Source organism: Armigeres subalbatus, chromosome 1 (genome assembly GCF_024139115.2).
Source record: "Armigeres subalbatus isolate Guangzhou_Male chromosome 1, GZ_Asu_2, whole genome shotgun sequence".
NCBI lineage: Eukaryota > Metazoa > Arthropoda > Insecta > Diptera > Culicidae > Armigeres > Armigeres subalbatus.
In genome coordinates this window covers 195,421,017-195,444,379 of record NC_085139.1, presented here as the reverse complement: position 1 = coordinate 195,444,379, position 23,363 = coordinate 195,421,017, and the positions used below count along the sequence as shown (strand labels likewise).

The 23,363-nt window shown below is 40.2% G+C and overlaps 1 protein-coding gene across 7 annotated transcripts in view; it reads left to right on the top strand.

Annotated features, from left to right (window-relative positions):
• The first annotated feature begins 1,744 nt into the window (after window positions 1-1,744).
• LOC134205651 (transmembrane protein 47) overlaps window positions 1,745-23,363 on the top strand; it is a 148,356-nt gene continuing 126,737 nt past the window's right edge. The window contains exons 1-2 of one of the 7 annotated variants that reach the window (XM_062681117.1): window positions 1,745-1,828; window positions 2,339-2,603. In XM_062681117.1, coding sequence (XP_062537101.1) covers window positions 2,455-2,603 — 149 coding nt within the window. In that variant the 5' untranslated portion in view covers window positions 1,745-1,828; window positions 2,339-2,454. The other 6 variants (XM_062681115.1, XM_062681120.1, XM_062681116.1 and 3 more) reach the window with 6 other exon arrangements.

Sequence of the window (23,363 nt, the reverse complement as noted above, 5' to 3'; positions counted from 1 at the left end):
TAATACGAAGGGCAGGGATTGACACGAGTGGTACGATTTTCACGAAGTCCGTCCAGTTATTTGGTTTCGCCGACGACATTGATATCATGGCACGTAACTTTGAGAGGATTGAGGAAGCCTACATCAGACTGAAAAACGAAGCTAAACGGATTGGACTAGTCATCAACACGTCGAAGACGAAGTACATGATAGGAAAAGGCTCAAGAGAGGTCAATGTAAGCCACCCACTACGAGTTTGTATCGGTGGTGACAAAATCGAGGTGGTTGAAGAATTCGTGTACTTTGGCTCACTGGTGACCGCCGATAACGATACCAGCAGGGAAATTCGGAGACGCATCATGGCATTTATTGGTGTTTAACATTTTCTCAAATAACTTTTCAATTTTAAGAGATAGAGCTTCGCAATGTTTTACAAAAACGTGTATTTTTATTAGCCAAACAACTTTGTAGGAGATGGTAAAAATGCCTAAAACATAGAACAATAGTTATGCTAAAAAAACTGATTTCAGGGACCTTCCACAGAAAATGTCACATATCTCGGATTACATAAGTCATATGTATAGAGTGTCTTTAGCAAAGTGGCTTGAAATACCATCAGCTACAACTTTGCTGAAGACACTAGGCTCATATCTGGTTTCGCTGGTAGGGCAAAATTTTTATCTCACTTTTAAGTGGATTAATCGTTTTACAGATTTTTTTTTTCAAAAAAAAAAGAACCTTTCATATCTAACGTCTTTTCCAAACAAACTACAGCGAAAAAATCAACTGAAACACACAGGATGATGGTCTTACAAATATTTGAACTGATTATACGTTTAAAAACCCTTAGTTAGTTATAGTTTTCTAGAAATCAAACAGGGGCGTTTTGGCCAGGTGGAACGCATTACCGTCTTACCACAGACAAACAGACATAACACATTGAACATTCACTCATGAAATTCATCGTCGTAAACACCTTAGCGACATCTGTTGTTTTCACTAAGTTAGGCAAACCACTAACCAGATGGCGGAAGTGAGCAAACGTCAAACTCGAGCAAATCCAATGCGCGCGCCACGAGTGATCGATTGGCCAACTAATTATAATTTAAATTGGCCAGTAAATCAGTGAACGATGAAAATTTCACAAGTTTTATGTCTGTTTGTCTGTGGTCTTACCCTACACAGTAAAAAAATCCGTGGTGAAAACTACTATTTTGTAGACTACGCTCTGTTTTTAAAACAACCATGAAATTTCCGTAAATTTTACCAGGGTTTCAGAGAAATTTACCACTGTTTCAGTTCATGTGACAATATTCCGCATGGGCCACAGTTGATTTTTACTGCGCGCGTGGGCTGCTGAAAATCATCGGTGCATATTCTTAAAATAACCCTCGGAAGTTTCGACTGCAATTTTTTTTTGCGTGTGCACATGTACATTACCGCCATCTATGGTATTGTTATGACAAATAGAAAAAAAAAACTTTTTTCTTGCGGTAAAATTCGTAAAAAAGCTTCGTTATACCACTATACTACTGAAAAGCTCCTGGGAAGTTGCTTTAAAAGTTGAATACAATTTGTTTGATGCAAAACTTTTTTCGAAAATTACCTCTCTAAAGCACACACATGAACAGCTGATCAAGGTCGGAGAAAAAACAACATTTGCAATGAAAACAACACGAATCTCTCTGGGTGCGCGACATAAAGTACGCTCTTTCCTAAATCAAAATAGAGAGAAAGCTCCGATTGCTCACCTTCGGTGGGATGAACTTGCACATCATCTGCGGAGCCCGTTCAGTTACGAATGCACTTCGGTCGCGGTAGGTTTTCTTTGATTTGTTGCGTTCGTCGGGTAGGTACGTACAGCTCGGGTCGCATTTCGCTTTTCTTCCCGTCTCTCGGTATACCGTTCCCTTTCCTGGTCCGTGGTTTCGCAAGTCGATGGTGTTTTCCACGTCTGGTGCTGACAGGGCAAGACCGAGTCAAGGGGTGAATGAGACAGACCATCGGAGAGCGAAAACAGAGAGCGGTGCGTGGAGCAGGCGGATGGAATGAGACGGCGAGAAAATCAATTCTTTCTGACTGCCATCGTTCATAAGATTGTTCGACGACGATTCTTGGGGTTTTAAGTTTTCCGTTTTTTGATTTTTGCATTTTCCTGGAAAAAATAAGTTGTGAAACCGTGTAAACACCAGTTTAAGTGCACGAGGAGTGTGTTCTTCGGGAGAAAGCATTTGTCATATTTTTATGGTTGTGTATGGAGGCAATGGGAAAATTTCCGATTTTGTCCTTTTTTAGTGAAAATTAGGCGGGGAAGTTTGAATGAGCAAGTGGGTCTAATTGAATTACGTGAAATTTCTAGGTAATTGAAAATACGATTGTAGAGGCCGGAAGGTGCTGAAGAAAAAGGCAAAGGTGAAAGTGAACGTGAGCATTCAAAGCGTGCAAGTCAAAAACGAAGAAGATAGAAAAAGTGAAATGTCAAGAGTGCTGACGGCGAAAAGCGATGACTACTATCATAGGCATCTTGGATTGAGCGGTATACAGTCGTCCTTCGATGGAGATTCTCTGCCCGATTATGACGAGTTCGATTCCGAGTCAGTGACGCTGGAATATTTCAAGGAGAGGTAAACAAACATCTTGATAGCTGCTGCAAACAATAACAACAACTTGGCAGAAGTGTACTGGACATACACCCACAAATAGAGGGAAACAACTCTCCATAAAAAGGGATTCCCTTGCTTTGACGTGTGTGCGTCCCCTTCTGAAGTTGAATAAAAAAATCCCTATTCATGGCAAGGGTCGTTGAAGAAAATTGGCATGCCAAGGTAAAATCGTGTGCGGAGCCATCGCTTATGTTTGCAACATAAATCCCATACTCTCTAATTGCATTTGCTGCATGAAGCTTTGCTAACATGTGTAAGTGTATGTTTACAACACCAGCAAGTTATTGTGCCTTAGACGGCAGCAAAAAAAAACGCATTACTTTATGCAAACAAAACCCGACTCATAATATAATCAATTGGTTTCCACGCTACTGGATGGGAATGTCATTACCGCCACGCTGCCACCATTCAAACAATTCAAATCACATCGTGGACGGAGTCTTCGATGTGTATAAATAGCAAAATTTAACGAGCCATTCTCTCATTTTTCTCATTTTTGCGTTATTTTCACATGCTGTTGCGGCAATGATTATGATGATGGTTCATGGTGTTAAAATAGTGGAACGTCCACCTATACCAGGAAGTTTCCAAGTTTATGAATCACACATACAGGAGCGGGGTGCTCTCCCTGGTGGTGAGAGCAGTGTTGCCGATATTAATTGGTTGGATATTTAGGGTGAATTACGTACTATAAATAGGAAACCAAAAAAACTAACCATCCAAATATAAACTTGATTGAACAAAAAGAGACGATACTATGTGAACTTTTGGTTCATCGCCTATGTATCATCAGAGCCATATGTTCTTGCTGGGCATACTTGAGAACCCACAGCCCACAACAATTCAAATATTCGACGGCTTAGCTGCGGCTGAATTGTGGCAACAAAATCTAAAACAGGTATAAAACTTAAATATCACTTGATAATATTGGCTGGTTAAATTTTCCATTGTCCAACGCAAAAGATAAACAACAGGGGACGATCACGTCAGAAATGCCTTATTGACCGGAATATAGCGGAATGGTTTCCATTTTTAGCTTTTTAAGTGAAACTTTTTGAGATAAATGTTCACTCGAAACCATATTAAAATGAAAATTTATTCTGAGGACATCAATTTTAACTATAAACCGACTAAACCTAACCTTGCGGACAAGCCTCCCGGATATGCGGCTACACCCTCTCAAATACACGAGAACGGCATCAGCACGGTATCAAATGTACCAGGAAGTACCCATACCCAATGGAAATGGAACGCCAATGCGACTTTGCCGAACATTAGAACAACTGGTTGAGTTGTTGAATATACTAAGGGCCTGTATGTTGAAATCATTAGGGAAGTGATGGGTCTAAGCTTCCACTTAGTGTGTATTTTATCTGAATAAGCAAGAGATTTTCTCATGCATTTCATGAACACCGATTCGACGTATTTTTTTAAAGTTTGAGCAAAAAAGCAATTACAAAACATCTGATCTTCTGGCAACAATGTCACACATTACTTCATCAGAACAAAGACCATAACCGCTCTCTCAGCATCATGGTACGGTTAGCGACAACAAGCACTTGAGATGCACTAAGCCGTCAAACAAATACATTCCGTGGTCCAATCATGCAAGCAACCATAATGATGACGACTAACTCGCTCTGTGGCAGTGTATATAAATATAAACGGAAAAATTAACTCGTTTCTTCTTGAAACACCACTTCCCCATGCAGGCTCGAGAACGCCTCCAACCTTTGCGCCTCAACCACAAAAATTCTGCTTAGTTCTTCACGCTTGTAGTAACATCATTCAATCCCACTCGACCTAAAACTTGTCATATCTGTCTGACTACAAAATCAAAGCACATGGCTTCATCTCGCCGTAGAATGACGTCATCCATGGAAACCACTTTCAACTTCTTGCATGTATCGTTCGAAACAGAAGAATGGGAATGAATGAAAAAGCAAAAGTTGGGACCAGACCAGAAGACCAGAAACGAATGTGCTGGTTTATTTTGGGACCACTACCCATTCAACGCCGGGAAACGAAGTGGATGACAAACCTATTCTACGTCTACGACGTCGTCTACCTGCTCAACGAAACACATTAGAACGATTAAAGCAAACTCAGTGCTCTTTTCTAATCAGAATCAGACCAAAACAAAGAACCCCTTCGTCGCAACCCAGTCAGCCAGTTGGCCACACTACGATGGAACTGAACTGAACTGAAGACAATAACAAAGCTGCTGTTCCGTTGAAGCTTTTTTGAGTGTAGCGCTGCGAATTTAGTTGCGGTAGAGAGGGGTTTCCAAAAGAGATTCTCCTTGACCTAAATGAACACAGTTGTTGGAGGAGTGATTTGAACGGCTATGGAGTTTTGTTGTTGTGTGAAGCACGCGATCCATTTTTCGGAATTATTGTTTCCGCGTGTTAGATTCTTTGCACACATGGGCATGCAATCAACAATAATGCCAGCGCTGTATACACGCATAGACTCCAGAAAACGTTTGGAAGAGATTGTGTGCATTGGTGCCTGTCTCAACAGAAACGACGTCTTCATCGTTCATAATTTGGGGCATGAAACATTTTGGGACAACTTCCTCGATGCTTTCAAGTGCGAGACAGAATACTGTCGGTGGTATAGCGGCACGGCAAGGGTTCAAAAATGTCAAGTGGCATAGATTTGAAATTAAGGTTGCCGTACGCTTAGTGGAAGTTTTTATACGATATCCCAAAATATTTTATTTCTACATGCTGATTGATGTTTTAGACAACAATTAGGCAACGACGATTGAAATAGTTGTCTGTCACCTAAGTACACAAAGCATACTATTTTAGAACATATTGGCCCTTATATCGGCTTACCAACCTCGCCGTTGAATACTAAACCGAATGGAACGTGGATGGACATGATCATCCCCTTCCTTTGCATACCGAATGAGCAATATTCTGTGATTTCACCGTCAATGGAATCTATAAAAGTACTTCAGGATGCAGGAAAAGAACATCACGTACGATTCGCTCGTTGAGTTAACGATCATCAAAGCACAACCGAATGGCTTCAAATAGTTTGCATATGGTTGAGCGATTTATCGATGATTAGTTGGTCGCTTACTTCCTCGTACAGTTCCTGTAGAGAGATTGTGTGTGTTCACAAAGCTTAGTCCAATGGGCCCTATTCTCCCTGGAGCTAGGGCAAATTGAAATATGCAAACAGACACCGGATGAGAAAACTCAGGTAGTGTGGGTATTAGAAGGCCTTTCAGTTCCTGCTCGACCCAATAAATCTGAAACCCATTTACACTAATCCTGATCCCCCAAACCCGCAATAAGCAATATTACTGGTTACTATCAAGACTGGCTCCCTTTGATGCTATCGCACTAGGCCATTTAAAGACACACGACATCCTGAGTGATGCCCTAGCAATATCCGTCATTGAGGAGCCGCGAAGACCCCTGTCGCTTGAGATGAGCCAGTCTTGGGCTTAAAGTCTCCCTAATAAAGACATAAAAAAGACTCCTGTCGCTAAATCACTCAGGAGGCCCAGTCAACAACTGTCACGAATGAGTCAGGGCGAGCTCAACGTCCAGAACGTCAAGGTAGTCTCCTGTAGTTATTCAATACGCCACCAGCGCTGCAGCTTCGACACAATATGTTGAGCTGCTGTTACAAAAGTTTCCGGTACATCCTCTCTGTGAGGATGTCTGGCTTGGGTCATATCGCTAACAAGCAACATGCCGTTGCGCTAAATTTAAAATGCAGATATTACCTATTTCGCAGATTCTGTCTTGCCTTAGCAGTCAGCATGTTCAGACGACATCGGGGTAAGGTGAAAATTTGTCTGACCGTGTCCCCTATAGATCTAGCTTGACACATCCGGAATAAGCATATGAGTTCAACGACCTCTTTTTATATCTATTGCATTTATTTGACAGGCTCAGGCGTGTATAACACTTAACGGAGTCGAGATTCTTTTTGATATATACAATTGATATCATTATTATTTACAGTTAGTACGAGGAAGGGACATAGACCAAGATACTCGTGGAGACTCAAGGTTAGATTACGTAATTTAAGGACGGATGGGGTTGGGATTTAGGTTTGAGATATTTCAATTGCTCATCCGGGTATTTGACATGACTAGTGTAGCGTAGCGTCGTGCTCAAGGTATGGTTCTTCAGGAAGCATCTTCCGGATGGCCAGAGCTTCATGGTACACAGAACAATAAGACAGTTTGACAGACAGACAATAAGTTGTTTACTTAGGGCCACAAGGGTATTCAATAGTTGCTCTCTAGAGGCGTCATTTTCCGTGCAAAACCAAACTACGTGATCGATGTCATCGTAACCGGCTCCGCACCTACATATATTGCGATCAACCAGTTTAATCCTGTGGAGATGTGCGTTTAGTGAATAATGATTGGACATAAGCCTCGACATCACGCGAATGAAGCCTCGACTTAAGTCCTCCTTAAGTCAGAAATCTTGAATGTCGAAGTTTTCTAAGACAAGTGTGTTACTTGTTCCACATTTGATCAGTATTCTTAGTGAGAGCTCCCAGCAACGGTGCTTTAAAGAAGTGCCTCCAGCAAGCACCTCCAGGCTTATGTTATGCGTGGAATGCATACAGCCAAGGGCAATACGCAAACAACGATATTGAATTCGTTCCAATTTAATAAGGTGGCAATCAGCTGCTGAGAGGAAGTAGAAAGAGCCGTACTCTAAAACAGAGAGAATAGTCGTTCTATATAGTTTGATGAGATCTTCCGGGTAAGCGCCCTACCATGTTCAAAGATTGGTTTATGTCATCTTTAACCGATTCAATACGGATTTTTTCTCGTCTTGTTTCAACATAAATTTTGGAAAAACTGCTTCAAAAACGGATGCTATCCATGAAAAAGTTGAAAGATGGGGTAAAACAATTTTTTTGAGATCTTCTAGGACTTCCAAACCTTCCTTGAGTTCAGATCTTGATGATATACATAAACAACAAAGCGTTTTACGGGGCCTGAATCCTATTTTGACGTTGGAAATGGTGCTTGAGACATAATTTAACTATTTTTATCAAATCTCAGTGTTACTAGAACATCAACGGTACTCCAAACTATTTTTGAGTTCAGATCTTGAAGGTCTACAAGATCAACAGAGTAATTCATAGGTTTCCGAACTTGTATTTTAGTTGGAGAAGCCCCATGAGACATTATTACACCAGTATAAACAAAATACAACATTCCCAGAATATCTACGGTACTCCGAACAATTCTTGAGTTCAGATCTTGAAGGTGTACAAGATCAACAGAGTAATTCAATAGGTTCCCGAGCTTGTGTGTTAGTTGGAGAAGCCCCACGTGACATCATTACATCAGTAGATAAGAAATTCAACATTCCCAGAATAGCTACGGTACTCCAAACCATTCTTGAGTTCAGATCTTGGAGGTCTACAACACAAACAGAGTGATCCATAGGGTCCTGAGCTTGTGTGATAATTGGAGCAACCCCACGGGACATCATTACACCAGTATGCACAAATCACAACATTCCCAGAGTTCCTGCGGTACTCCAAAGCATTCTTGAGCTCAGATATTGGAGATCTACAAGACCAACAGAGTTTTCCGAGCTTGTGTGTTAGTTGGTGAAGCCCCACGGGACATCATTACACTAGTATTCTTGAAATCGGATCTTGGGGGTCTATAAAACCAACAGATTGATTCCACTGCTACTGAGCTTATGTGTTAGTTGCAAAAACCCCATGAGACATCTTTACACCAGTAAATAAAAATTACAACATTCCCAAAATATCTGGTACTTCAAAACATTCCCAGAATATCTACGGTACCATACATGAGTTCAGATATTAGAGGTCTAAAAGACCAATAGAGTTATTCATAGGTTCTGAAGCTTGCTTGTTAGTTGGAATTGCTCCAATGGACATCATTACACAGTACTTACGTACGTACGAAAAAAAGCATGTTGTTATGATCACAAACATTGCATCCACTTTTTTTTGTTCTTTCGTTTCGCTTGGTCTACGGGAACCACGGCGTATCTTGATGACCGGATGTACATGTGAATTGTTGCTACTCCATAATCGATCAGAATTAGAGTAAGTTGCACCCCGAAGGCGTTGGCACTCTCATACTTACTTGCTTCAAACTTATTATACATATTATATATTTTATACATATTATAGTATCCTCAGTCAGAACTGCAATTGAGTTTTGAGCTTGAGGTTCTATATGATCACGTACGTTGTACGATATGTTTAACATTTCTATAAGCATTGAAACCACCAAGGGGTATCATGAGATGATAGTCTAACCAATAAATGAGGATTGCGTACCTAGAACCGAATAAAGCTCGCAACACATTCAATCGACAATATAATTGGTTTCAGTATCGCACGAAAGTGGTTGTTACTAAGACTAACATTTATAAGTAAGAGTAAAGTAATTTACGTGTGAATAATTTCACTTCAAACGCTTTTCACCATACTTATCCCAAAATGAATTAAATTTAATATCTAAAACATGTTGTTAAAAAAATCTATTTCTCAGCTCCTCTGCAACCATTTGATGTGATTCTGGGAGATCGTCAACAGAAGGCGCTTCAGTAAAACTTTCATTTTAGTTCTGAAATCATCAAAAACAATCAGATTCGAATCGACATGTTAAGTACTGGTACACTGCTGAAAACATGCAGCACACTTGGGGTATACTTTTTAGAAGCAGTGTATCAATTATCAATTATTCTCAATAATAATCTTCTTCATCGAAAAAAAATACTTAATATACTGGTAACTGGTGATTGTTTTTTCGAGATACGCTCCTATTTTTGATGAAATTTGTGTAGGGTGTCCATTTATAAAGTGCGTCCTTACTGGGACGGATGCGTCCTGAGCAGCGTGACGAAAGAAAGAACTAGAGGTTCATTACAAGAGTGTGACGAAGGGGAGAGGGGTGTTGAAAATGGTAATTGTTTTGCATGACGTATTTTATGGATCTTACCTAGATATCGTTCTCCATACAAGTTTTTTGGCGATAAATTCATGCTGTATCATCGTAGATCTTCTTGTTGATAGATTTGAATATAAAGAATTGAACTCATGGACACTTTGGAGTGTCGTAGATGTTCAACGAATTCTGTAATGTGGCTATAACCCGTGGAACTTCTCTTCTTCTTATTGGCATTACATCCCCCACTGGGATGTTGCCGCCTCGCTGCTTGGTGTGTATTCAGTATTTCCACTGTTATGAACTGCGAGGTTTCTAAACCAAGTTAACATTTTTGCATTCGTATATCATGAGGCTAACACGATGATACTTTTATGCCCATGGAAGTCGAGACAATTTTCAAATCGAAAATTGCCTAGATCGGCACCGGGAATCGAACCCAGCCACCCTCAGCATGGTCTTGCTTTATAGCCGCGCATCTTACCGCTAGGCTAAGGAGGGCCCCGTTACGCCCGTGGAGCTATTTCAACTTATAAAATAAAAATAGTGGGGACATCAAAGATCTTCATGTTGATCGATTTGAATATTAAGATCTGAGCTCAAGGGCAGTTTGGAGTGTCATAAATGTCGAACGAAATCTGTAGCGTGTTTGTAATGTTGAAGTGACGTACCATGGAGCTGTTTCAACTCGTAAAAATAGTGGGGAAATCGAAGATCTTCATGTTGATCAATTTGAATAATAAAATTTGAGCTCAAGGACAGTTTGGGGTGTCGTAGATGTTCAACGAATTCGGTATTATGTTTGTAATGTTGTAATGACGTACCGTGGAGCTATTCTAACTCATGAAACTAGTGGGGACATCGAAGATCTTCATGTTGATTGTTTTGAATATTCAGATCTTTACTCAAGGATAGTTTGGAGTGTCGTAGTTGTCGAACGAATTCTTTAGTTTGTCTGTGATGGTGTAACGAAGTCCCGTGGAGCTATTCCAATTCATAAATATAGTTCAGATATAGAAGATCTTCATGTTGATCGTTTTGAATATTAGTACATGCACTCAAAAACAGTTTGGAATGTCGTAGATATCGAACGAATTCTGTAGTGTGTCTGTAATGGTGTAACGATGTCCCATGGAGCTATTCTAACTGGTTAAAACAGTGGGGACATCAAAGATCTTCTTGTTGATCTATTTGAATATAAGGATCTTGAGCTCAAGGACAGTTTGGAGTGTCGTAGATGTTCACCGAATTCTGTCATATGTCTATAATGGTGCAACGAAGTTCCGTGGAGCTATTCCAACTCATAAACATATTTGAGGCATCGAAGATCTTCATGTTGATCGATTTGAATATTAAGATCTGAGCTCAAGGACAGTTTGGAGTGTCGTAGATGTTCAACGAATTCTGTATTGTGTTTGTAATGTTGCAATGACGTACCGTGAAGCTATTCCAACTCATAAAACTAGTGAGGACATCAAATATCTTCATGTTGATTGATTTGAATATTAAGATCTGAGCTCAAGGACAGTTTGGAGTATCGCAAGTGTTTAACGAATTCTGTATTGTGTTCGCAATGTATGCAATATTCAGCTCTATTTAGGAAAGGGAAGATATAGTTCCTTTTTTTCAAAGGATGCATTTTCTTGGCGAAGACAAGGGAATATTTTATTCATTTGTTCAATTTAGGCATTTGCTCGGTTTAAAGCCAAAGAGGATATGATCCCTTCTTTCAAAGGATGCATCTTCCTGACAGTTACATCAGAGAAGATATGGTTCCATTTTTCAAAGGATACATTTGCCCGGCAAATGTCCAAATACGATATTCTTCTCTCTTCCAAATCAGGTATTTGCTCAGAAAGTGGAAAGCAAAAGATGACATGGTTCCTTCTTTCAATCCAAGCATTGACTCGGTTAGAGGCAAGGGAAGATGAGATTCCTTCATTCAGAGGATGCGTTTGCTCGGCAAAAGTTAAAAGACGACATAGTTCCTTTATTCAATTCAGGCGTTTGCTCGGTTTAAGGCACAATAATATATGATCCCTTCATTCAGAAAATGCATTCGCCCGGCAGAAGTCAAGAGAGGAAACGGTGGCTCCACCCCTGAATTACGCCGTAAATTGCGAGCTAGGATGGTCAACTCCTAGCGGAATGTAATTCGAAATGCATTAGTGTATTCTGGATGAAACCCTTCTTAGCCGTGCGGTAAAACACGCGGCTACAAAGAAAGATCATGCTGAGGGTGGCTAGGTTTGATTCCCGGTGCCGATCTAGGCAATTTTCGGATTGGAAATTGTCTCAACTTCCCTGGGCATAAAAGTATCATCGTGTTAGCCTCATGATATACGAATGCAAAAATGATAACTTGGCTTAGAAACCCCGCAGTTAATATCTGTGGAAGTGCTTAATGAACACTAAGCTGCGAGGCGGCTCTGTCCCAGTGTGGGGATGTAATGCCAATCATTTATTTCTTGCCATAATTTATAATTGAATTTGTCAGGGTATTGAGCACACATTTCGTACATAACTTCTTATTGTATGAAGTAAAAGTCTTAAAAAACACTGTTCAAGCGATTTTTCGCGAAAACAAAAATACATCATTTTGCATTAGCATTAGCATTAGCATTGCCCAAGTTGCACAATATCGTAGGTGGTACTACTCAAGACCATTGTTAAGAGCAAAGCAAACGCTCCACCCGTTTTTGGATAGGTAATAATTTGGGGTTAATTATTAACTCTTAGGCGAAGATATTGCTTGTTCCAACAGCCCTGAATAGTCCTGGCCACGTCCTTGCAACTGGTGAGGATGGGAAAGGAATGTTAGTTCAACATTTACTTGAGAGAGATGCAGAGAACTCTACGACCTCTCATAAATGTTACGGGAAAACAGGGATTGTATTAGTAGGGTAAGGATTCGGAGTAAACATATATCAGGTGCAGCAGGACCGACGTAAAGATGAATCAGATGAACTGCGTCTCCTTGTTGCTCGTTGGCAGTTGAATCGATGCACCGTAGGTATGAGAAACACACTTCGTTGTTGTCTTGTCTTCCGAATCCAGACATGTTGGCATTGAATCACATCAGGTTGATGAGCAACGATCTAGAAAGAGTCTTTATATGGACCGAAAACAGTGCGAGTAAATACCTTGGAATAAATACGTCAACGTCACCAAAGAGAGAAAAACAAACACATTTTAAATGTTTAGTATTTACGGCCTACCTTTTAATAATCTTTATACAGTTTAACATTGACATAAAGGACATAAAGCTTCTAGGATTAAAAATAATTCACCATAACTGAATCATTATATAAAATTTATCGGTACTCATTGATCCTCTGATTCTGACTCTGGCAAGTTGTATAGTTCTTTCAGTTTATTTTCAAATCGTTCTTTATTTTCGGCCAACTCATACCATTCATCCACACTTATGTTTTCGAACCTCCACATACTGTCGGCGATGGAGTCCCACCACGTGAAAGCTGGTCGACCACGTTTCTTGTGAGGTAGTTTATATTCAGCTGCAAGCTTGAGCAGATGATTATCTGGTCTTCGTACTATGTGTCCCCAATACCTGAGCTGAAGAATTCGAATCCATTTTGTAATAGATCTTGGTCCGTCACAGGTATTTGAAGAATTGTCTTCCTTGCACATTCCCTCTATTTGACCATATATTTGCTTCTGATATCTTCGTAGAGATTGCCGGGAACGTTTTGTAAGTACTGTTGCTTGTGTTCCGTAAACCATTGTTGGGGCTACCACAGTTTCGTATAGAATGGTTCCAAGTTTTCTAGATGGTTTCCTTTCCTTAATAAACTCTAAGATGACTTTCGATGCAATGACTGCATCTTTGGAACGCTTCCTCGTTGTCAACTGGCGATTTAACTTCTCCGTGATTGGAATACCCAAATAGTACAAGCAGGATGATGTCTTCAAAACGCGTTCGCCGATCTTTATTTCTGTAGGCGCTTTCCCAAGAGGTGTTCTAACCATTATTTGACTTTTTTCCATGTTCAGATGAAGGTTCACTTCCCCCAAGTAATTTTCCAACACAGGCAGCAGCTTGTTTAGCTCTTCCACTGATCTTGCAATGATCAAGACGTCGTCTGCATATACCAGAATTATTGGAAACTTGAGTCGTCCTGTTTGGTTGAGTTTTAAAAATCCGTCCAACTCGTCTTCCACCGTGATCAACACTTCTTCAATTAGTAGGTCAAACACGTAAGGCGAAAGAGGACATCCCTGTTTCACTCCTTTTGATCTGAATTGAGGTGCTGTTTTCTGGCCGTTCCATAAGATCTGTTGTTCTTCCGAATTTAGACAATTGATAACTCTGTTGGCAATCTCTATTGGCGCCCCTTTAGCTAATAATATTTCAGGGAGTGCCGTTAAGCTTACATTATCAAAAGCTTTTTCTAAATCCAAAGCCATCACAATAAGATCATCTCTGATTTCCACTTTTCTTCAAGAATTCTACGCGCTGTGAAAATGTGATCCATTGTGGAACGCTGATTAAGAAAGCCTGCCTGATGTGTTCCTATAGGCATCGTGTTTTGTGTCAGGATTCCCAGTAGCCAGCTCGTATAAATTTTATAACCTACACTAGCTAACACTATTTTTCGGAAATCTTTAACATTCCTCGGTTGCCTTTTTTTAGGAATAGGAACGACGAGAGTTTTTCTCCAGCCATCTGGGATGCTGTTTTCAATCCACACTCGTTTCAGCAGATTTTAAATTCTTCCAGAGTTCCTTCTGTCTGCGTTTTTCAGCAATTCACCTTGGATTCCATCCGATCCTGCCGCTTTTCCGTTCTTACAGCCCTTTAGAATCGTGTCTATATATGCAGTGTCTGGTATATATTCTTGATCACATTCTTGACTTGTATTTTCTATCAACTGTGGGAGCAGGTTAATGGATGGTGGTTCCAGAAAATGGTTTAGTGAGATGTCTATGTTCCTTGAAGGTTTCTTTTTCTTGAACTTTTTTATGTACTTGAATGTTCTGTTAATCCTTTCTCCAGGTTTGAAACGCTTTAGATTATCGAAAAAATCGAATTCTTCTTCCTTTTCCTTTTCTTCACAATCGATCCTGTAGTTGCGTTCTGCGTCGTAAAAGTTCTGGAGCTTACGTTTATTGAAAGGACACCGATTTTTCCAGAATAGACACTTTTTCAGCTTAGCCAAAGCTAATCTCTGTCTTTGAGATTTTGGAATTTTTGCATATTTGTGAATCGACTTTTTTGCAGCCGATTGTAATTTGCATGCAAGACGATCCCACCCTTCTGAGGTTGATATTGACGGGTCTTCAACATCGATCCTTACACTTGCCAATTGCTCTTGGTATTTCTTCCTGAAGACAGCATCTTGTAATAATTTCACGTCCCAAGTGATCGGCAAATTCGTATTATTCTCACCGACCCGTAAAGCTCTTTGTTCGACAGTAGAAAGAGGATTTTTCCTAATATGAATCCTAAATGTAATTAGCTTATGATCACTTGGAAATTCCTCTATCAGCTGCCCTCTCAATTTCTTTACGAAAACTTTGGAGGAGATGGTATTCAATATGTGATCAATTTGTGAAGCTTTATCCTTGCATGTCCTTGTTATCAATAATGACGAATGTGCCATAGTATTCCGTGCCGCCAGGTTGTGTGTACGCATAAAAAATTTCATTTGATTTCCATTTTCGTTTGACTTGGCGTGTCCTACAAATTTTCCGATTAGATGTTTTTCATTCAAACTTATATCCATTTTGCCTAACTGGGCATTAAAATCCCCACATATTAAAACTTCGTTCAGATGTTCACACTTCATGAGTGCGGTTCCCAATTCAGTTAAGAATGTGGATAGCCCCGTATTAGGTGCATGCACATTGAAAATAATACATTGTCGGCTCGCTTTCCCTGCTCCAATTGAAATTTTTATTTTCATTACGTTATTACTGACTCTTTCATTGCTCAAGATAATTATTCCTGCTGATTTCATTGTAAGTACCGCTAATCCTCTTTGTTTGTTTCCAGTCGCTTTTTGCACGTGCCAATTAAAGTTATCCGTCAGGATTGAAGTGCATTCAGTGTTCACTTCTTGCAAAAGGGCGATGTGAACGTTGTTTTCCGAAAGGATCTTATCGATATAGTTTCTTTTTTCACTTCTGCAGCAACCTCTCACATTCCATGACGCAACAACACAGTAGTCATTGTCGATATTATCGGAAATTTTATCTTGTGCAGTATAGTTGGGCTCTGGATAAGGGGTCCCTAGTCCAGCTTCAACATCATTGATTAACTTTCTCTTATTTGTTCGCAAACAGCTCCCAATAAGACAATGCTCTGCATCATAACATAAAGTGATCCTTTGCGCCAAATTTGCTCTTTGATGAGATGGAGAAAAGTCTAATAGTTGGTTTCCAAGTAAGTCAATAACTAGTACCTTTTTGATCAATACATTACATATGGTGAAGAAAAATTTCCAGGACTCTACGTCGATACCGTTGTTTCGTACTATTTCAGCGTTGGATTCAATACCTTCTCTATTGCGGGCAGAAAATTCATCGAACTCATAACGAAGAATTTTGGCTCGAAGGCCCATTGGAAGAATGTCACCAGTTCTAAATTGATGCTGTACTGCCAAATACCGTGAATCATTGGTCCTTTCGAAGAAAAATAGGTTGAACTGTTCCCCACTGCGTGCAGTGATAGTTTGCATTCTGGTCTCCCATTGTTGATGCGGGATCCTAGGCACATACAGAATAGTTGAGCCTCCATCGATGCATTTTATAATACTATCGTAGTGATTTTTAACCGCATCACTTCCCGAATATTCCCCATATTCATGATAAAAAACCCAACATTCAGCGTATTAGCATTCCCTATTTGAATTATAGACGTGTTTTGCACTACAACAATTTGAGATTCGAAAATATCAGAGATCGCTACCAACGTTTCTTCTCCTCCCCATGTTACTCCTTTTTCTAAACCGTTCAAGTATTTCTCTACGTCTTGTCGGTTGGCACTTTCCGGGCAGATAAATTGGATGAAACGATTGAGATTCTGCCTAATATATTTTACTACCAAATATCTGAGAGCTTTCACAGCTTCTTGATAATTTTGATCGAAAGGTTGGATCTCAAATAACTGATGCAGTATAGATCCAAACAGGCATCCCCCGTCACCTGGAATTTTTTGTATTTCTAATGTAATCTGTATTTCAGGCAAAAATACAGATGTTTTGTTGGAAGCTGCCATCTCGAGTTATTGAAAAAATCCCCAAACTAAAAAAAAGAAGAAAAAAAAAACATCAACTTACCGCACGTTTCCAAATTGTTTTGATATCCAAGTAAAAACAGTCGTTATATACCAACCCATTATATTATATTGTAGCCACAATGCATTTCTCAATTTTTTGTTCACCCTAACGTTCTATAGCATTGCATTTCAAGATCAGCACTACAACACTGTTATACTGTCTAAGACGAATTACTGTTATACTGTTTCTTCTTTTATGCATCGAAACTATTCACAAATCACTATTAGAAATGCTTTGATCACCCTCTCTTGCTCACTTGTTGCTCCAAGCAACAGCAATAGTTCCCTTTGCAGGTCATGAGACTGGAGCCAGAACCATACATATGTATAGCGACTTGACTTTTACTTGTTGCACACATACCCCTTTCCTGATAGCTTCATAGAATGCAACATCTTTTCTTTCTGCTTCGTCACTCAACCACATGAAGGAAAAATCACACCTAAGAACAGTCTTCACATTATATTCGTTGTTTGCAGTCCAGCTGCCATACTTGCTATTTTTTCAGTAGCCTCAGTCCCCACAACGCGTCAGGCTTAATTTAGCGGTGCGCGTGGCTAGGACGAAGCCGTAAAACATAGTTAATGTCAACCCGAATCAACATTTTTCATTGATGCTTTTTAATATCAGTCCCCAACGTAAAACATCAACAAAACAATCAACAAAAATACATCATTTTGCATATACACTAAACCCACTTTTTACGGCACTTTGTATACGCTACTTCGTTCTACGTCCCTCTTTTTGCGGCACGTGACGTAAAAAGAATTTTAAGCATTATTGTCATCCAAAACAACCTATTAGAATGCACTCTTAGAAACCCATAGTGTATGGCCCTAAATAGCCGGAACGATATTATGACAGTGACTCAGCGTGGAAGCCTGTGCACGCCGCGGAGATCTGACAAGAAGAGTCATGGCTTGCTGCTCGCCGATTGACACGCTGAAGTGTGATTTTATAAACACACGTTGAAGGCATTTTACTCAAACCCTACATTCTCCTCCTTCCCTCATTAAAAACGCAAAAAAAACTTCTAGCATAAGATGCGATGCCCGTTTTTTCTCCAGGGTTATTTAAATGAGACGAAGGTGAACATCTGTTGCATTTGAGCTTCTTACAGTGAGAAGTGAGAAATGAGGGGAGAGAAGTGAGTTGTCTCACTACTCACTTCTTATTTATCATTACTCACTGTGAAAAGTGAGTAGTGAGACATCTCCCTACTCATTTTTCACAGTGAGAAGTGGAGGAGCAAGAAATGAGACGTCTCACCACTCACTCCTCATTTCTCACTGTAAAAACTGAGTAGCGCGATGTGAGTTATGAGACGTCTCACTACTCACTTCGCGCTTCTAACTTTTCACAGCGAGAAATGAGAAATGATCTATTCTGCCAAATGTCGTATTCGACCAAATGTCATATTCGGCCAAATGTCCTATTCAGGCCAAATGGGCATTTCGGCAAAATAACCTTTTCGGCCAAATGACCATTTCGGCCAAACGACTCTTCTGGCCAAATGCCCCTTTTGGCTAAATGGCCTATTCGGCCGGATGACTCTTTTGGCCAGATCGGTTTCGTTCCAATTATTCCAAACGGCATTATGCCAAATGATTTGATGCCAAACGGGGTACAATCATTTTTAATTAGTTAGAGGGGCGTTCAAAACAAAATTTTTCCAAGGGCGCCGGGAATCCACGCTACAAATCTGTCTCCAATACTTGGTTGATGTGAAGCTGAACTCCTCACTGGGGGGTGGGGGTCTAAAATTATTAAATCTAGCGTTATGTAATTTGTGAAAAAACCCTTTGCAGTTCGGATCTATGACTGTTTGACTCTCAACGTCTGACTTAATTCAAAATGTACAAACTCACCTTACTTTCTATCTAACGACAAAAACTAATCACCAGATTTGATACTCAGTCAACCACTTTCCAGCGAACTGATATTCATTCAATTTAATACACTGCAAACAATGTCCCGTTAGAACAATTTTCCAAGTTAGTCATGGCCAACTAAATTTCCCGACTGACAGACAGCACGAGACAGACAAAATGTCTCCGCAGTGAAAACGACTAATAGTTACCGAAGCATTCCACACCATAAACCAGACCGAAAAGTTCCGCCACCGTACATCTCCGCTAGCTGCATGTCTTCATGGTTGTTTGTCACATCGCTCTGGACATCGTCCATGAATTGCGTACCCACATCAGGTTCACCAAAGCTCTCCATCTGTATTCTACTGTAATGTAGAGTAGATATCAGTTTAGATACTATGTGCGCACTGCTCATACACTTGTCACGTCATTTTGCGACTACCTCGTGCCGGCATAGTGAATCTAAATTTCATTTTTTTTAGTTTTCTATCCTGGTACCAACTAACAAACGCCGCAAACATCAACCGGTCAAATGTCGCCGAGTGCTGAGAATGCTGGCCGCTGTTGGTGACAGGTCAACCGCTCTGTCAGCAGCAGCGGCAGCCCCAGAAGAGCTTAACCGAAACGATGGGAGACATTCCTCGTTGGTTTCTTTCTAATGCGACTGCACAGAATGTGTAAAATGTTTCAGTCGCATACCGGCGAACATGCATGCATAGTTCGTATGAAAAAAAAAATACACAACCACTTGGTTTCTACTTTGGCAGCGTTACTAAATGGCTTGAAATAAAGTAGTTAATCCATCCACAATGCAACAGTTGGTTGAATTGATCGAAACGTTTGATATTGAAGAAAAAGCGTCTTTAGGCGAATAGTTTGGTGTAAATCCTGAGATGATAATTGTAGCATTAGGAATAGATCCTTGAAGATTAAGCAGATCAATTCAATACTTTACAGTGGTCAGGTCCAACAACTTCCCGGGGTACAAGCAAGATCAACAGTTTTGAGTAAAATTTACTTACATTGAGCGGTTAGCAGAAGCTATGTGAAACGAGCTCCCGGTGTAGAACATGGTAGTAGAATATTTTGTAAGCCATCACATTCTTAATTAATGGAAATTAGATGTACGATTGGTCAACTTGAGTTCACTGTGCATTGGTGACCGCCGGTGACTACTTACTCATGAGTCCTGAGCACCTGGCTAACGTAAAAGATCTAAAAGTAAAATTGATTCTAAAATTCCATAAAAAATAATTTTCCTTGTAACGTATATGTTTTAATCTTCCGCCTTTTTTCACTGCGGTTAATTCTATTGGCGAAAATTGTGTTTGCGAAAGAGTAGCGTTTTTTTTACTCCCGGCGTCTAATATAGTTGCCTCGGAATTCTGGCAGCAAAGAACTCCAACCCGGATCCCCCGTCTGGAGGCGTAGAAAGTCACGTTTCGACACACTACCAGCATGATTTTGGGTTTTATTTTTCTCCAGCGGCAAAACCATATGCGCGGTTGTCTGATGGTTCATGTTTCGTACACTTATGCGCATCCAGTTTCGCTCCAGAGTGGTGAAATTGGGGTTAGCAAGTGTCTTCCGTAAGCATGCCTGCATGCAGTGCAGAATGCAGCTTGGGAAGTGGAATTCAATTTTGCCCGGCACCAGAATTGAGACCATAACAACATGATGCTACCGACCGTGCTGATGATGACGACGCACAACTGGGGAATATCGTTTGTGCTTTGTCAACGGTTGGTTTCCAGCAAAGGAATTTGCGATATGGTTCTTCGGTGAGGGCTACTCGTCGAGATTTTTATTTTTGCGCATATAATGTCAACGTGAATAAACTTACCGTAGAAATACCCTGATTCTGGAGTTTATTTTACAAATTGTTTATAAGGAATGTTGATAAAAAATACTGAAAGGGTATTCTGGGCGGTGAAATTTGTTAATCAACATGTCTGCTTGTAAACCACCTTAGAGTTGATAGACAGACATTTAGGTAACAGACAAACCTTAAATAATATTCCGACCTTTTGAATTGTGGAAATGTGTACAGAAAAAAATGTGAGTGACTTCAATGGGTTAAAAGGCAAATTCACAAGCAACGAACCTCACAAAATCTGAATACACTCATTCTCATTTCACATTACTAATGGGGGGACGTAAAAAGAATATAACGTAAAAAGAATGTTTGCTTAACTTACTAGTTTTTCACTTATAACAATTTTATATACTATTCATAATCATAGCAATCCAAAGACCCAAATTGGATATGTTATTATCATATGTTCTAGGTCTTCCAATAGGTCCTGGAGATCAGGTTTTCAAGTCTCATATGTTACATTCCAGGTCATCCAAGCATTCCAAGAACTGGAGTACATGCCTCAAGCCTCATGGTCAATACGCATAATAAAAGATCTGTTTGCTTCTTTCAGGAATGCAATATGCTCTTAACGATCATAAGAAACAAATAGAATATCAATAGAATGCACGTTCCATTCCGGGACATTCAAGAATTCCAATAATTTTAGCTCAGGCGTTAAGGTCAATACGTGGTACGAAAGATCTATTTGCTCCATTAAGAAATGCAACATGCTATTAGAGATCATTTGAACCAAATTTGATATGAATTGAATGCATGTTCCATTTCAGGCCACCCAAGATTTTCAAAAATTGGAGTCAGAACGCATGACGAAAGATTTATTTTTTTCGTTTAGGAATTCAACGTGCTTTTAGTGATTATTTAAATTAAGTAGGTTTTGATTTCTTATTTAATGCTTCTCAAAAATGGTTCTATGGATTACTAAGGGCATGAACCAAGACCTATACGCCAGGAAAATCTTGGATGACCTGAAACGCAAGGTTATTGAAGGCGTAATCAATATGATTTCATGGATTAAATAGAGCAAGAACATTTTTAGAAAAATATATAAGCGATCTAGGAACGCACGTAGGCCTTATGGCTTATACTCCAGGGAGCTCTTGGATGTCTGGAAAGGAACAGCTATTGACGGTGTATCCATTTTGATTAAACAGATAAAACAGGGCATGAACCAATTCGTAGACTTTAAGGCCTATACTTTAGGCAATTCTTGGATGACCTAGAACGGAATAGTTATTGAAGGCGAATCACTTTTTTTTTCTATTGATTGAAAAGGGCATGAACCATTTTTAAACAGGGAGAATAATCCTTTGGTAGACGTGGCGTGTAGACATCAAGTCCTATTTTTCCAGAGAATTCTTTGATAACTTGAAACGGAATAATAATTGAAAGCAATTCTAATTTGGTTTCCTGGATAAAATAGGGCATGAATCTTTTGAAAAAAAAAGATGCCAACCCTTTGGTTACGCGTGTAGACCTTAAGGCCTATTTTTCAGGGAATACTTGGATGACCTGAAACGAAACAGTAATTGAAAGCTAATCTTATTTGGTTTCCTGGATCAAATAGGCCATGAACCATTAAAAAATATATCAACCCTTAGCGGAACAAACCATTGGGCCGAAACCCATCTGGCTGAGTCATTTGGCCGAATAGGTCATTTGGCCGAAAGGGTCATTTGCCTGAAAGGGTCATTTGGCCGAAATGGTTATTTGGTCGAATAGGTCATTTTGCCGAATAAGACATTTGTCCGAATAGGATATTTGGCCGAATGGTAGGTACGTTAAAGGCCTGGAATTAACAATACCTTCGGCTTCCGCAAGCAACGTTAGGAAACCCTCGTCGTGCAACTTTCTTCCAGTGTCTATACTCTCAATAGCGACCTTAACGGAGCGTGCCATACGCTCCCATGCTCCACCCATGTGTGGAGACGAAGGAGAGTTGAAAACCCATTTAGTCTTGGCGTTAGTAAATGTCTCCACCATATTCTCACTGATTTGCTGTCTAAGCAGCCTTTCTGCCCCCTGGAAGTTGGTACCGTTGTCAGTGTAGACTTCCAAGGGTGCCCCTAGGCGTGCGATGAATCGTCGGAAACAGGTGATGCAGCTCTCCGTGCTGAGAGTATACGCAACTTCTAGGTGCACTGCCCTAATAGTTAAACACGTAAATAGGGCGACCCACCGCTTTGCGAGACTACGTCCTACTTTCACCAGAACTGGACCGAAATAATCCACACCAACATACGAACATAGCGATCGAACGATGCGAATCTCGCAGCAGGTAGTGGTGCCTTCTTTGGTGTAGTTGGTTGTGAATTATTTATTTTGCACCACTGGCATGATCTGGCGGTTTTCCGAACGGCTGCCCGAAGATAAGAAATGTAGAAAATCTGTAGAATCTGTAGTTTATGTGATGATTCGTGCGGTGGTAGTGATCTAGAAGTAGGAGCGTCGTGAGGAGATACGCCGATAGTATAATGGGGTATTTCGTGTCAAATCCGGTGTTTGTTGCCGCGCCAATACATCAATTCTGTCTCAGTAATCCATTTTTATCTATGTAAGAAGATAACTTGGAGATCTTTGAGGATCTTTGAGAGAGACCTCATCCGGATATGATTCCTGGTGACTAAGCCGCCATATAATAGTTTCCGCAATTCCAATTTCTTCAGAGCTCAGCGACGTTACAATCCGTCGACCTTTACTTCTTCGAGCATTGTTGATGAACCGCACCATTGAAGCAACCGATCTCAC